At 41.2% G+C, this 17,406-nt stretch overlaps 1 protein-coding gene across 6 annotated transcripts in view; it reads left to right on the top strand.

Annotated features, from left to right (window-relative positions):
• MSI2 (musashi RNA binding protein 2) overlaps positions 1-17,406 on the top strand; it is a 1,546,127-nt gene that overhangs the window by 1,344,412 nt on the left and 184,309 nt on the right. The window contains exon 13 of one of the 6 annotated variants that reach the window (XM_085649524.1): positions 4,128-4,148. The exons of the other annotated variants lie outside the window; for them this stretch is intronic. Coding sequence (XP_085505650.1) covers positions 4,128-4,148 — 21 coding nt within the window. The remainder of the gene's footprint in view (positions 1-4,127; positions 4,149-17,406) is intronic. 6 annotated transcript variants of the gene reach the window in all.

The raw sequence follows: 17,406 nt of genomic DNA, 5'->3' as shown, positions 1-17,406 counted from the left end.
GCATGATAGTCATAAAGATAGTCATACAGTAGAGACTTAATGATATTCCAGTAAAAACAGTTCAACTCAGAAGTAAACCTCCCATAGATCCACCAGACATGCCACAACACACTATATCGTTGAACTGTTTGTTACATGGGAATATAAGGATGCCCGATACAACTTACAGACATTTTCGGTCATACTTTTGATGGTAAATACATTTAAGAGTACATACAGAAGGCTACAGTTCAATAGAGATTTCTATCTGCGAATTCCTCACCTCAGAATATTCCCACGGCATCAGACTGGATCCAGAAAATCTTTAGCAGTACCTCTATTCACCAGTAGGCGGTGTCGCGTCGGAAGTTATGCTGCAGCACCCATATAGGTTCCACCCTGGTGCGCTGACATTAGTTCCTTCCTTTCTTTCCATTCCAGAGAGTAGCTACATTGGTCATTTTTTACCATATTTGCTGGCTTTTTTGTGATTGACATTTTGGAGCTTTTTTTTGCTCCCAGTTGTGTTAGGGATATGTCCGCTGCAAAACCTTCTGGGTTCAAGCCTTGTGGACTTTGTTACAGGGAGATTGTGTCTGATCCCCACTTGGTCAGTCTCTGGTGCTTGAGGTCGGGACACGATCCCAAGGCCTGCGCCGATTGCAAGTCAATGCACCCAAAGGTGATTCACAACCTGGGGATGAAGCTCCTGGCGGCACAAAATGAGGCTCTGCGTTGTTACAGGTCCTGTTCTTGTGTAAGATGTTGGGGTTGTTCCCCCAGATGATTGTCTTCCCACCCCAAGACTACCTCATCGAAGTCTGGTAAGACAAAGATGCACAAGGAAAAGTTGTTAGTGTTTTTGGCTTCACCCTCTCCACTTTGTGCTTCTAGGGCCATTCCACCTGAAAACAAGGTGTCGGGCCTGCTCTGCTCTAACGAGAGTTTCCCGGCGCTGGAGCGATACACACCCAAATTAAGAATTTTTTTATACCATGCATGCCATATTTAGGCCCCTGACTCCTCTGGTGTTTGGTAACCATCGGCAGGTTTACCCTCTACGTCAGGTAGGCCCTCGGGATATGCTCCAAGATTAGGGCTGATGGCACAACTGGTGCCTTCATTCGGCCTAGCTCCATCCCACTTGGTGCCAATGCCGGTGCTGTCCAGGCCCTGTCATCCCCTGGACTTTCCACTCATTGACAAGCACTACCTCTCTGAAGGGGGAGAAGAGGAGGTGTATGGACCCCTAAAGGAGGACCATTAAAAGGAAAACTGGTTTGAGGATCTGCGTGTTGCCAGTGGCTTGGATACCACCCCAGACTCCGGCCATACTTTCTCCTCCCAGTCAGGTTAGGAGGATCACAAGCATCTTTTGCAATTGTGATGTGCAAGGCAGCAGAGTACTAGTTTTTTTTATTTAAAGATGTGCAATATTTTTTTCCTGCATACACCCTTTGTGATGCCCCAATGGGATTTTAATTTGGTTCTTACCTACCGTTTGTGTTCCCCTTTGAACCTCTGCATAGCTGCTCTTTGCAGCTCTTGACCATCAAAATGGTTTTCCTGGTGGCCATTACATCACCCAGGAGAGTCAGTGAGTATCAGGCTCTGTCGGTTCACCCTCCATACTCAACTTCTTCCTGACCAAGCTCGTTAGGCGAGTACTTTTTCCCTCCTGAAGGTTGTCACCCCCTTTCATATTGGCCAGAGCATCACTGTGCCTGCTTTCTACGCTTCGCCTCTTCCTTCCACGGATGAGAGATCAATTGTTTTGATCCTAAGAGAGGGCTCTCGTCATATATTAATTGCACCCCAGACCATCCAGTTGGTGACCTACTCCTAATTGGGTTTGCTGGAAGGAAGAAGGCTGTGCAGGAACCATCTCTCTATGGATAGTACTCTACATAAAAATCTGCTATGCTTTGGCGAAGAAGCAACCCCCTGAGAGTTTGCAGGCTTCTTCCACCAAGACCAAGTACACTACTACTATGTTAGTGGGCAGGGTACCTGTCCTGGGCAACTGCCAAGCTGTTACATGGACGTCCCTCGCCACGTTCAGGAAGCACTACTGCTTGAAAAATCAAGTCCTTCATGGTGGGCATTTCGCCTCTTCGGTCCTCCAGGACTTTTTGATCAAAGCCAGTTTGCAGACTCGCCTCCAGGTATTGCTCTAATCTAAGGTGAAGAATTGTGCAGTTAGAAGTCTCTATTAGAACAAGTTTCTTACCTGTGGTTGCTCTTTTTCTGGTAGAGGCTCTGTGTAATTGTAGATTCCTCACTGACCCTCTCATCTTCGCCGCTCTGCGAACTGGCCTCTAAATCCAAAAGATCCTGTTAGACTCTGCACACTGGTCAAAACAGAAACATTGGTTTTAATGTGGCTTTACATTTTTGGCACAGAAATAGTCACGCCGGGGTGGTGCCTATATGGGCCGAACCTACCGGCGCTCAGAGGTTCTACTCAAGATTTTCCAAATCCACTGTGACGCCTGTCAAATATTCTAAGGTGAGGAATCTGCAGTTAGATAGTCTCTACCAGAAAAAGATCTACCGAATGTAAGTAACTTGTTTCTCATGTAATTAACATGTTTGAATTGTACATGATGTGATCTTACACTGAACCTGCGTTTGCCCATACCGTTCTTGATGGTCTTAGCTTTCTTCCTCTAATTAACAAGTGTATAAATACATTCCCTTAATGCTTATAAATGTATACCATGATTCTTGTAGTGTAAAAGCACATTTTTCAGTTCTGTGAATTGGTATGTATTAAGCTCATTTTACACATTTGTAAACCTGTAAATTTTCATGAGAAATGTTTAGCTGTTTGGCTGGTAGTATTCGAGTTACCTTTATATATGTGTCGTTTATTACGTACAGTGGTCATAGCTGAAGTACTTGGCTGAAATACTTCTTAGTGCAACAAAGTACAGCAGGCAAAATATTCCTCAAAATCATAAGTGGGTTGTGAAAATGCTTTACACATTTCAGTTAACCTTAATGATGACAAATAATCTTAGTTCATAGAACATTTATGGGAATAAACCACCAATGGGCGTACTCTCTTATACAACAAGTAATGGCGTCATGGACTGCCTCAAACTCCATGGTGGAGATTTATTGTTTTACATGTTACTGTTGTGTAAGCGTGTACACCAATATTTATAATTTCCATTGATACTGATGACCTTCACCAGGATTAAAAAGACCTGAAACTAGAACTCTTCACAAAGACTTTGCGTTCATTTTACATTTGTCTTTGTCTGTGTATTCGCTTAACTACTGTTATCATCTCATGGTCTCATTGCCTAATCAATCACTCCAGCAGAAGCCATTCATTTGCTATTCAGTTATCCAGCAAAGTCTTTGGTTATTGACATAAAATAACGATTTAAAGGAATCGGCCTTTTGTCCGAGACCCACTGTGCATGGTAAACTGAAGTCCAAGTATCTGAGGTTCATCATTCAGTGCCGTACCTCCTTTAAATGTTATTTAGGTTTAGTCCAGATGGAAATAAAAGGGCATCCTTTGTATTTTAACTTGATGCTCTGTGATTGCTCTATGCCATGGTAATCCAGTGAACAAGCCTTAATTTCACCACGTTTGTGAGAACAATTAACAGCTCACTCTTGAGAACACAATCATTTTTATTAAAACGATATTTAGAAATGGTTTTGTGGAATCTGGTGATGAAAAAACTGCTCTAGAATCACTCCGATGCAACGTGATTGTACTCCATTGCTGATACTCGGAGCCTGTTGATAATTTTTGGTTCCATACATAAAATGGATTCCTTCCATTAAATGATAGTATGACCAGCAGGAGTGAATTACAGTCTCAGTTGTAGAACGGAGTTATTCATGAGATTGAGAAAAGACAGAAACCTGCATTTTGTGAAAGAAATTCTTGTCTACGCCAAAGGTAGGATGACTCCGTTCCATGCAAACTGGCACTTTTTTAGGGCTACAAAGGACTTAATACCACACCTTGTTTATTTCCTGCCACTTCACAATTACCCCTTATGAATTTGTTGGCATCTACGATGTTTTCTTTATCTATGGAAGTACTTGATGTGTATATATTAAAGAAAATTCGCAACCTTTATCACTGCTCTTCCCTCAAGCATATCCTTTCTTTTCAAAAGGTGTCCGTGCGACAAGGGCCGGTGAGTTTCCCCTGTTAGCATATGAGAGGGTATGGAGTGATCCACTCTGCTCCTCTTGTGATTGTTCTGGGTTTGCTTTGTACTTTCTTATGGCATTACAACTCGTGCATCAATCAAGAATGTGCTGAAATCATCTTTTAATTCCTTGGTCTTTTTATTTCTTTCTTTTATTGAAACTATAATTTTATTTTATAATGTATGATTTTTTCATTTGCAATACAAAAACGAATTCTAACCTTTGATTAACACTGCCCTTTCCAGCAAGAGCAAGTTAAAAGAGCAGCAAGGCGTTCTCACTTCTCTAATATCCATTGTGGGCAAAAATGCAGAATTCCCAGCACAAATCTCAGGGAGGAAATGGAAGGCTGGTCTCGGCCTTTATTGCTACGCAATTGTAATTGTTAGGTGACGAGACATATAGGCAATCAGATCACATATCTACAAGTGCTGAGGCACCGCTGTTTTAAAACAAAATGTTTTCATATGTTTTGTTAAATTCGACAATACATGGATATTACTCTCACACCAGAAAACAGTTTTCTTTTTTCGAAAACAGATGTCGCCATAAATCTGAGAGAGGTAGGAATACAGAGCACTCCAAACATCCTAAACTGTTCTGACATACATTCTTGCAGGTCTGTTCATTGCTGTTAATTATTGTGCTAGGATAGATGTAGAGCGCACCTGCATACATCCATCAGACCTTTTGTTGATGAAATTGTCCCAGTGAAATCCTCCAAGTAATATTGATCTAATAAATTGCAGACCTGACCTGGTCTATGGGTTATGTTTACATTTTTGCAAAGTAAAGTGAGAAATTGGAGTGAATGTAGCAGAAGGACTCTAGTAAAGCTCATAAGTTCGAACTTGACAAATGCTAAGATGGCTTATAAGAAGGCTATCTTGTCTATATAAAATGCTGAACCAAGGAAGGGATCTTCCAACTCTACTAAGACGCTTTTTGAGGTTTTGAAAAATCTCAGGAGAACTAAGTTGTTAATTAAGCATACAAAATGGTGCATTGACTTATTTCTAGCAGATCTGACATTGTAGATATGTTATAAACAGCTGTTACCCTACATTCAGAAGATTGTGACTCAATCACAATTCTATGTATGTGTTCCAGAGGAGCAGTAAGTGATAGAATAGTTAGAAAAATGTTTAAAGTGTTTTACATAACTCATAATATTTCATTCACCCTCTAGTGTAATCTAAGCGTGATTCTCAATAGGTTATTTATTGCACAAAGGTTGATATTTTGTGTCTTTACAATGCATACGTGACATATGAATTACATTGATCTGTTTCGCAGTCAGCATATTTTTAAGTCCCACATTGCATAGAATTTGGTAAACAGTTTCACAAAAATCCAAACCTCCATGTGTGATAGCTTTTTTGCCCACAGTTAATGTTCTACCAGTGCTTAATGAAAGTGGGTTCAACATTTTAACCACTTTTTTTGAAGGATTGAGGAATTTATTCTAGTAGTATTGTTGAAATAGTCTTTTGTAAGTGCGAGGGGTAATCTGTTTACTAACATTTGAAGGAAACGGTTCTTCAGTTATACTGTCTTGTATTTGAATTTATGGACATAGTCCACCATGTGAAACTGATCCTGCAGTTGCTTAGACTGCACCCAAGGAGTTGTTTCCACAGGCCTTTACAAATTAAAATTGCATAAATATTACTGTTCTCGAAATCTTAGGGAATCAATTCTCTAACACACTTACGAAATATAGATTTTTTTCAGAGCAATTAATGATTGAAACTTAAACTCTTCATATATGTGGTTCCAAAGCCCCTCCCTATCACGATTGAAAAAAGGCCCCATAGAACAATACAGTGGACTAAAATGTGTCGATGACAACACATTCTACATGCATGCCTGCTGGTATAGGTCTCACAAAGTGTACTTTAAGTACTGCATTTGTTATGTCTTGATCATATGTAATGTTTGCCTGAAAACTGCCACACATAATTGTATTAATCCCTATACCAGCCTTTGCTAATACTGCATACTTGCTTTTGTGATTGAAAATGATATGAACACCACACTTTGTGCGTTGCACAACCTTTTAGAGAAATTATGTTTGTTATTCTAACATTTATTAACACAAATTTGATAAAACTCTTGATGGTACTTGATCAGGTGCATGTTTTTATATTGAACTTCCTTTTCAACCGTTATTGATCACTTATAAGTAAGTTTATAGTCTAACAGTAGACTCTTGAACCATTGCCATTGTTCTTTTAGTGGGCTTTTAGTAGTTATTCCTACTTCGCCTCTCTCCTTTTAGGTAGATTTTTTTTTTGCATGGGAGATCTAGCAGTTTGCATCTAGCTGCACAGAAGGTTTTAGCACTGACTTAATCCCCTTTCACTTTAAAGCGTAACAAATGCGTTATTTATTGACAAGCTTCCAAGTACCAACATCAGTTAAAAAAAAAAAAAAAGTAGATACTCCAAAAGACGAAGTTATTATTTCACGATACCTAGGTCAAACACTCGACAGAATAAACTGGTGGTTTAGTCCAGCTGACATTTCCTCCCTGCTGATTAGGCTTTAATAGAATAAAAAACAGTTTTAGATCTTTTTAATACATTTTTGGTAGAGGACGAAAAGCTCCACTCTTGGGTTAGGAATGGAAACATTAACCTAAGACAATAAGTGTATATAGTACTTGAATCTTCACTGGGCACAAATGACATATTCAAACATTGCCTCTGAACCAAATCCGGTTGAAAAAAAATTACATATTGGGATCTTATGTCACTGGTAATCACACAGAGTAAACACTACAGTACAGGTTCATTGTAAAAACCCTTGAGTTGCCCCAATCCTTGGCTGAATTGTGCGAGGCATTTTTCTCCATGCCTTCTTTACTGTCCTTTTGTGCATGTTGTACTGTTCCCTATCTGTATATTATGTACAGCAGTCAGCTGATTTCCAGCTAGATTTGCTCACTTTAGGTTCCAGTGAATTATTCTTTAAATGTATAAGGAAAGAATATAACATTTTGAGCAGATTTCCATCTGGCAAATTTGACTAAATTGTAGCTTTTAGTGTATGTCAAAACTTTTATATAGTGTCAGTATTGGTTTGTGTTTCATTTGCGTCCTGAAGCTCTAACTGTGGGACATGTTGCCCTACTTTATAACTAGCACACAAAACAAACAAACAAATGTAATATTTACTCTGAAGAAGACAGTGCAAAACAGTTTAGTGAGCTTAAGCTTTTTGTGGAAATGTTTCTCCTGCATATGGATGAATTAAAAAAAAAAAAAAAAAAACAATTGCAAGAATATTTACCCTTAAGTATACAATACCATGATATGTTGATGGGACCCTGAGAAATTAATGTGTGCACAAAGCTCATAGTTAAAAATGTTGTTCTCCTCTCATGGGAAGTCATTGCAGGAAACTAACAGTAGTGGAGTAAATAGTTCCTGCCTAGAATTGTTGGGGTTTAGCAGCTCAAATTTGGTCTCCTTCAAATCTGGGACATGAGCTGTTGCATTTCTACACTCATTTAGGCATGTGTAAGCCTTTCAACATTGTTATCTAACACAACCGCTTGTGACAAACTTAGTATTGTCAACAGCCAATACGGTCCCCTTTCTCCTTATCCAGTAAATGGAATCACTGTATCCTTTTTGTTTTATAATAAAAGAGAATCCTTTTTTTAATTTTATTTCTTAAATAAGGGATGGGGAAATTTAATGGGTTTTGAACCATGCAGTAGTTGAAAAAGCATAAGTTACTCTGAGCAAACACTTGACGACCCTAACTGTCCCTAGAAGTGTGAAAGAGGCTGTGACCGAAGCTGGTAATTTTTAAAATAAACTAAACTAATTGTTTATTACGTAACGTTATAGATTGCTAACATTAAAGCACCCGCTAAGACGATGCACATATCGGGTAGAAATCCAGTCGAGCAGAGTGTGCAAAACAACTTGAGCCACCGAATTCCACTGAGTGCAGGAAGTGGTTCAGATGTTGACAGTGCTTTCTCTAACATTTGGCCTCCTAAGTTGGATTCATCATCTTTAGCAACACGTGGTGGAACCTTTTAAGAAATCTTTAATGGATGAGCAATGTTAGAAAATAGTTCTCCTTACCTAATGAAGTGGGACTTATCTGTGACATAAGGCAGCAGGCAGCTTCTTTCCTTAACACAAGGTATTTATCATGACTGTGTTAGAAATATGACAGGTTCATGGTAACCCTGATATTTTAAAGAGCAATGAGCTGACCGCATTATGTTCAGAGCAGTGTTTTGATTGGCATTTTCAAATAAGATGCACTGTACCGGCTTAGGTTAGGGTTTGGTGCCCTACTATGGCACTAGGTGTAATAAGTTCCCAGCCAGGACATCTTGCTGCCCTTGTTTCTTGCCAGCTGTAATAGATTAACTATTGTGGATTTGATCCTCATGGTGAGTGTGAGCAGTTATGTTTCTGTTGTCTTTTTCTTGTTTGGTTGGGGCTGCTGTGAGAGAGTGTGTCTCTGAGGTGTTTCCAGCCTCTCTTACACTTGGGCCTGCACACCTCCTCCTCTCAAACACTCTTCTGAGCTCACCCTGCGGGAAGGTTTGTCCACACCTATTAATTCCTCCTCTGTGTCCAGCTTCCTGTTAGTAACAGCTGGTTGCATGTTTTTGCTTGTTCGGATGAAAATCCGAAAAAAACAACTATTAACTCTGCCAAATGTGTTATTCTTTTTATTTTGTGAACACTCTTGTGTTGGTGTCCATATAACTTTTCTTTGCATAAATGAAATGAAACAGCCACCCAAATAAGCACCTGTCGTCCAGCATAAGCATTTCACACCCCTTGCCTGTTCTTAGATTGTATGTATCTGTTGGACTGAACTAGATGCATGCTCTGTAGTAGCTGTAGATGTAGTGGTAGAACATGCATTATCGAGTTGATAACCATCACTTTAGAATATTCTAGCAGTTAAAACGCCTCTCTTGGTCTGCAAAAACCATAGGTTGACAAAAACATCCACCTACAAAACTAATCGAGAACCGCTGATTAAATAGTGTCTGGGTCCAAAGATTTGATTAATAGACCGCTGCGGTTTTCAGGTTCACCTCTAGCGCTGCCCCTGTCATTATGACCTTTCGACGACACAGTTCCTATGTCATCCATTTACTATCTAGGGCACTCCATTGATCCCCAGATAGATTTGCAGCACTATAGCAATACAAATAGTACATTGCAGTTTGCTCAGCAGTGTTCCACATTTATGCAGAGATGGACCAATGCTGAGTCACGACTGGTGTGAGTAGCTTGTCCACTCTTTTTTAGGTCGAGCCTACCTCAGCGCATGCGCGATTGCTCGACTTTTAGTAAGTGGGTTTTAAAAGTGATTCCCACCGGCTTTTGCTGGCCTAATGCTTGCGTTCATGCGAGCGTGAACGTGCACAGCTGCCAGCTTTCTGATTACTTTCACTTTGCGCTGCTGCGCGCGCACCACTTGCGTTTGCCGGCGCACGTGCACACAACTCCCTCAGCCTCTCTCTCCCGCTGCAGCCCCCATCTTTGCATTCCCCACGACCAATGCTTGTTTTAATAAGTCCTTCTCCTCTTTCGCCCATTTATAAGGCTGCATCTTGCTCGCCCACCGCCGTTCATCATCGAGGGAGCCAGGCTATTTGTTGGCTCCGAGTGCTTATTCATCAACGTTTTACAAAGCAAAATCACTCTTTCGCCTCTGCTCTTATTGTCCCATCAATCTCGATGCGGGGATCGATAAAACCCGCTTTTGTCATTTTTCCCCCCTGTACAGACTTTCCCCCTAACATAGCCTTTTTGTATTTACATTTTTTCCAGCGATCATCTGGCAAAGAGGAGATAGCAATGTGACGTGAACGACCGACAATCACAGGCGCTCCATGGATCAGGCATTGACCTTGTCATACTAATGTCCTGCTTTCTACGATATCAACAGTGAGGAACCTCCAAACCCTGCTCCCAAAGACCTGCTAAAAAGGTCTTGGTCCAGTGGTGCTGCAATAATTTAGTCAGGGGTCGTCAATTCAAGCTTCCTAACACTCTTACCTTCACCCCCAAAAATGATCCTTGACCGAGAGGCCTGCAATGATTAGTTGGGGGTCATCAACCTACTCCTAAATTTCTCTCATTTGAGGCTAGAAGGCAGGGACATAGCCCACTTGAGATATCAGAGGCAGCTTCGAAACACCCTCACAGTAACAGAAGATCTCTAATCTGCTCTTCTACCCATACAGAATAACAAAGACATTGTCTCAGTAATTCCCATCCACATCCACATCTGAGTAGCAGATTTCTTGAGAAATGATGTGACTATGAACCAAGCGTGACTCATACTCAAATTAATAGTTACACATTCATTGAACACTTTTCATTTTACTGAAGTGCATCTATGCCCGCGCAGAGATCCCACATTCTCAACTGGGACCTGCATACTGCGGGTGCATCACGTCTGCAGTGCAAGTGATGTGGAGACTGGTCCACTTACAGTTACCCTATGCACATGTCCAATAATTATGTATGCACTGGCTCCAATAACCTATATGGGTAGAGGAGTGGAGCCAATTGACAACAGCACGTCCAGAACCCTCTACCCATTTGGAAAAAGTTGCTTATCTTCAAAAATACTTGTTTTCATTTTCTATGCAAGACTAGGGGGAATACACCCCAAACCCACTTTTTTCAATTAGTCTTACCACCATATAATTTTACCCATTCCTAAACTCTAAGAACACCCTTACCACCCTATACCCCTACTCAGCCCTAAACTCTAAAAACACTCTTACCCCAACACTTACCTCCGCCTAACCCCTTAAAACACCCTTACCACCCTACACCCTTATCCACCCCTAAACCCTAACAAGCATTGGCATAGCCAATAGGTCTCGCTCTTGGGACCTTACAAGTGTTTAGCCATGCAACAGTTGATGTTGTTGCACCAAGGATATTGTGCTGCTTAACTAAATACTTATAAGGTCCCAAAAGCAAGACCTATTGGCTATGCCAATGCTTGTATCCTTTAGCCCTCTGGTATTTGTAGTCCACCATTTATGATAGAAAGCAAGCTGCGGGTAGCTGAATTCATTTAAGAAGCACAAATGGATATGTTAATTTCCTGTCACTGGTCAACCTCTGGGGTCTTTTTTGTTTTAGCTGAGGTTCTAAATCTAAAATGGATTTTGCCACACCACCAGGTAGTGGCACATCTGCAATGCTTTTGTTGTAACTTAGTCCATTCATGCAAAATGTTCAAATGTATGTCCACCCCAGTCAGTGTGGGGATGAAGTAATGCAAGCCCCTCCGTTAAGTCCTGGTTTCCTGGTTTCTTGGGTTCTGGTTCTGAGCCCAGGAAAACACCTACTCAAATTTAGCACTTCAGTCAATTAAGGTATTAGATCTAATACACTATATATTCTATGACACTTACTAACCCATTCTTGTTTGGTCGATTATGTTTTTAAAGTTTTGTCCCATCCACTTTAAACTAATCATAGTTTATTTGTATGCAACATATACAGTGCTTGATAGTGGTTCGTTGTTCTGACAGATACCCTTCAGGGCATTATTCTCATCGAGCCATGTGTTTCGCAAGAGGGACACATATAGGTTTAGAACCATGTAAAGGATAAATATTCACAAAATATTGTGTTTACATGTTAATCATTGAAAAGAAAAAGGGCCTCGTTTATTCTGTTGAGTATAATCAATTTTTTTCCTTTCGGGCAAGCACATCATTTGTTTAAGTCTAAAATGTTATTGCATAGAGGTAGAAGTATATGGTTTGGATTATGAAGACTTTTAACTGGTGAGAAGAATCAATTTAGGCGCTATCCTTCTCTGAGATTGTAGGCATTTTTGATTGGGATGTAATATTCATGGAAACACGAGCATTGGTGCACACAAGAGAAGCTCACTTTTTGCTCTTTATCCAAACACACTTAGTAGCAGTGTTAACCTATCGGTACGCTAATGTGTACTTAGACTTTATTTTTTTATCAAAAATGAGTCCAGTGCAGCCGATCTGAGTATGTAATTGAAATACTGAATTTAATTTGTTTTCCCTGAATCACTTTGTTAGAAGGTAACCGAAGGACGATTCATTTCTGTTCTTTCGGTTCTAGCCAGTGTGGGCTTAGGTAATGTGAACTTGCCCGGCCGTGTGAGCGCTTGTTTATACAGAAGTGTCTCGTCGCCTGTGATTGATGGCAGGGAAGCGCCGTCCGCTAATGGTGTTTAAAAACCTAGTGAAGGTACAAATTACTTTTAGGATTTTGATTGGCAAGCATAGCTAATTAATATTTAATTAGCAATTAGGTCAATTTGGATTGCAATTTTCATTTGCATATTTTCAGAGTAGTTAGGACATTGCTTTCCTCATGTTTGAGTAGAGGTTAACGGGCCATGGCAGACCGTAGCCATGATATCTACCAGCACTTTTAACAAGCGAAATAGGGGAAGGCGGCAACTGTTAGCCCTCCATTCAGAAATGTTTTATTTAGGGTCTATTTCCATATAATACACTTTATGGTAGCTCTTTCCCTAAACCCTTGTTTGTCAAACTCTGAGCCTTTACTAAACAGTAGAGTGTCTTGAGGACTAGGTCTTTGTAGATGTTCCTGACGAAGACGGGGTAACAGGGATACACTTTTTTTTTTTTTTTTAAGTATTCAAATTTAGTAAATGAGTCACGGGAATGGTCAGACTGCAGCGAAACTCTGTGGACAAGAGATAGTTGTTTGCTTCAGAGCTACTAGAAATAAATAGGAAAAATAAACATTCAGCTAACCTTGATTGCTAGATTATTGGCTTGCCAAGTGTGCACTTTATCGACTTGTGTGATACAGTTTCATATTTATTTGCAAGCTCCAAAGATCTTTTCTATAGAGTATGAGATAGGACAGAGGAGTGCATATTTCAATAATTATAAATGTACAAGTGTCTACCTGTAAATGTATATCCCTCTGTTAATCAAATAGCCTTTATAAGTTACAACTTCCAGAAATATTTACCGACTTGTGATGTAAAGACACACCTATGTTTATACGAGATCAATACAAATTTGTTTCCAGAATTTGAAGGGGATTCCTTGGAGGCGCATCATTGGCTGTTCATACTATTTGGTATATATTGAAATAAGGGTTGGTTTAGTTCTGATGTTGCTGTGCAAGTGCAGAATTTATACCCTTCTTTATGCTTTAACACAACTTTGGTTAGGGTTGTGCCCTTCTGACTGACCACCATAAGACTGCCAGATTTTAGCAGTCAGATGAGTTGTATCTGATAGAACCAATATGTTTTGCCACTGTCTTGGTTTCTATCCTTTCTAATGCTTTTATCTTCAATATTGTAAAAACGTTGTACGACAGATGCACGCATGGCTAAGCCACACGTGCCTCTACTAGGCAGCCCGAACCACGAAAAAGCCTCTTAACACATGCCTTTACCACGCATGCCTTTACCACTCAATTTCGTTGTAAAGGGAGGATTGGTAAGGGGTTATGCGTGTTTAAGATTGCCACTACCCTGACCCCGCCCTAAGCCTATCCCCCTACCTCGCCCCAACCTCCCTCGAGGACTAAAACCTGCTCTGCCCTTATAACTACCCCTTCCCCTCTCCCTGCCCTGAGGCCCCCACCATAAACTACCCGACCCCAGCCCCACTGTCCTGAGCCCTAAAAACTACCCCCACGCTGTCCATAAAACTACCCCAACCTCTATCACTGCCCTGAAGCCAAAAGCCCTGCCTCAATTTTATTTAAAAAGTACCCTGACTCCTGCCCACCCTGCGCCCTAAAACCTCCCCCACCCTAAAAACTCCCCCTAAAAGCAGGTCTTGACACTAGCCCAACCCCCTCCCCTGCCCAGAGTCCTAAATCCCTGCCACTTCCCAAAAGTCCCCAGACTCCACGGCACTGAGCCCTAAAAGGGACCCTCACCCTTAAAACTAAACCCCAAACCCAGCCCCACTTACCTGCCTGCGTGTGAAGCTTCCTGTTCTGACTCTTCCTCCAATTCTCCCCACCCATACTGACACAAGACTGCTATCTGCCTTAACCACGCATTTGCATGGTTAAGGCAGATGCGTGGTTCAGGCAAGCGTGGTTGTGCTTGTGTTAGAACTGCACACGTGGCTCTTCCTGTGTTGTTCCGACAGTTTTCCTTATAGAAATATCAGAAGGGAAGGCGCCTTTTTTTTCTTCTCTTCAACAGGTGATACGCTATGTTCAGCAAGGGAGTTCAACCCCTAAAGGCACTAAGATTTGAGAACACACTGATTAGTGGTCAAAGAGTTTATAGGTTCCATTCATCCTAGATGGAGTATAGTGCAAGGTTGCACATTTTCAATGAATAATCCTTAAAAGAATGTGCAAGATGCCGGGGCAGGGAAGGGTGTTTAGACTGTTGCACATGGGCAGACTCCTGTCCAGTGACCAATTTTTTCACCATTCTAATCATGAAATGTTAAGAGCTGTGAAGAAAATGAGCCAGCAGATATTGCCACTATGTAGATACTTGGTGAGAGTCATAAAGGTGATCATGTCTTCTTCCGTAGGTCACAGCACTGAAAAGTCCAGAGATTAACTGCTTATAGGATAGAAAGTCTGCATCATAAATTTTTTGACGACAGAGAATTTTTGTGTGTAATCTGGAATAGTGGATGGACACAATACAGGGCAGATCTATATAGATACCTAGGGTTGAAACAGAGAAAGAATTAGGCAGGTCCCAGCTAAGGTTAGGATCCTGAATACAGTCCTGCCATCACACTTGTAAGGGAAGTGTAAATATAACAAAAGGATCTTCTTTCAAACATAGTGGAAAAAAAGAAAAAGGCATGGGACTGACAGTTGTGCAGTCGTAATGGTAAACAGACCTGCGATAGAGTAGTGCACGTTGTTCAAACGATCAACATACTGATCATCCTATCCTATCCTTACTTTGTTTGATGGTTGGTCTGTGAAGAGCCGCCTTCTCAAGCATGGTCTAGTTGAAAGTCCTGAGTGCATTAGGAACTTGGTGAACTTGGTGAAGTGACCTGCTCTGATTGTCTTTTCTCTTGTATATCCCTTGTGCGATGTAAAGACCAATGGTAGCCATAAGTGTCTTCTCAGAGTGTTTGGTAAGTACTTCCTTTCTAGTTTAGAGTGATATTTTTTATCCCATTCAGCCACACAGTTACTCTCAGGCAATGTTTGTTGGAAAGTGGATTATTAGGAGGGTTAAGTATGCACCTACCAATTGCAATAAGGCCACCAACACAATATAAGGCCCAGACAAGGTCTCAACAAATGATTCCCTGGCTCAGCCCTTGGTAGCTAGCAACTTGCAGGCGGGCTTAATTTAGGACACATGTGTGTAAAGCAATTAAAAACACCAGTACATTAAATAAGTTAGACACAACACACAAAATTCCTCAACCAATTTATCAGAATAACAAATATCTTTATGAATAACATAACACCAAAACAAATAAAATCCAATGTAGTGAACCAGAGATATGATTTTCTTTAAGGAATAAACACTTTCTAGTGCTTAAAAACCAATGGCACAAATTGTCTCATCTGGTCGTGCTTGCCCTGGACAAAGTCAAAGTTTGAGGCTGACAGTGGTGGAGCCCTGGTCAGTTACCTTAAGCGGGAGACCTCGGTCAAAATTTTACTGTTACACTTGGAACCATTTCTGGAGGACTTTCTTTTGATGTCGGGCGGCCTCTCCGGCAGGCTGGATTTATGCTGGCTTCTTCTCCTCCAGTCAACTCTTGGAAGTCTAGAGTTCTTTAGCATACAGCGGGATGAACCTGAAATACAGTCCGTGACGCGGTTGGCTTGATTCTAGACGCCCAGTCGCTCACCTTATGGAGCTTTTTGCAAAAGTTGCTCAAAGCTTCCCCAAACATCTGGAACTTCTTCCTAAAGTTCCTCTTGAGGGTTCACTGTGTCCACAAACACAATCCAAGGTTTCAGAGTCTGAGTTCCTCCTCGGAAGTTAGAATTACAGTTCTCACAATGCACCTGGCCAAATTCAAAGGGGTACAGGGTGCCATCCAAAAGCATGACAACTTCCTCTAATTTGTGCCATATTCTTGTCCCACAAAGCACTGTACTTTAAAATTCAAGATGGAGAATATTTTTTCTTGGGGTTAAGATCTTGCTAAACCAAACAATTGGTGCGGCTCATTTCTCTTAACACTCCCCTTCCAGGCCTTCAACAAATTCCAATCTTGGGGCTCCCATCTGGCTCGGGGATACAAGAAGAGGGAGTAGACCTGGCGTGAATCCTTACAGTTCTGCTCTCTTTGAAAACCAGTTTGTTTATCCAGCCCGCTTCCTGCCTTTTCTCTGCAACTGCAGATCTCCCTCTACAAGATATGCTTTGTCTCTGTGCAAGCCACTTATCACTTAATGAGTGCAATATGGCTAAGTCCGTCAAGGTTGGCCAGTCGCGAGAGACGGCTAGATTTTGGATCACAGAAAGCAAAGTTCTATAACTTCTTTTCTGTATTAGTTATGATAAATTCCACAGTGGCAAGTTGTTGAATTTATCATTACTAATATTTTAAGTATTCGAAATATTTTAGCTCACTCCTGTCAATAGTGTTACTCTATTACAGTAAATGCTACAATGGGGAAAAACGAAATTGGTAGTTTTTTCCTCACCAGAGCATATAAAACGTCTTTTAAAATGTCCCTGCTTATTTTTACATGACATCTTACCCTGGAGGCACTTAACATCCATGTTGGTACTTTGAAATGCTTGACACATTCCTCTGGTAAAGCCTGACTGCTCTTTGCCACTCTGGACTGAGTGTGAATACTTACCGCTGCCAAGGTTTGTTGGTCAGCAGTCTGGCAACTGCCCCCCTGCACTTGACGCTGCACCTTGAGGAAACTCCATCCGACCTTCGCCTGACATTAGCAATGGCCCCATTGTCTTTTTTTTTTTTTTGCATCTGGTTCCCTGCAGCAATGTGTTAGCAAGAAAAACAGCTCTCCTGTGGCTCCCGTTCAGCACCAGAGACAGCCAGTACAGCTCTGTACCCAGGGTCCACGGGCCAGGAAAAATTGAACTGACTGTTGGGGCCTGGTCCAGGGAACCGCACCACCTTTGCCCTGCAAGGGTACAATGTAACTCAACATGCAAATGACCGAATGTCACTAGGGCTTTTCGCCCGGAAGAATGCATAAAGCCGAAATGCATATACAAAAATAAGGTCATTAAAATTACCCTGTGAGCGTGCCG

This window comes from Triturus cristatus, chromosome 3_2, assembly GCF_964204655.1.
Source record: "Triturus cristatus chromosome 3_2, aTriCri1.1, whole genome shotgun sequence".
In the NCBI taxonomy this organism is placed as follows: Eukaryota; Metazoa; Chordata; class Amphibia; order Caudata; family Salamandridae; genus Triturus; species Triturus cristatus.
The sequence above is the reverse complement of the archived record's forward strand: the minus strand, read 5'-3'. Positions and strand labels throughout refer to the sequence as shown.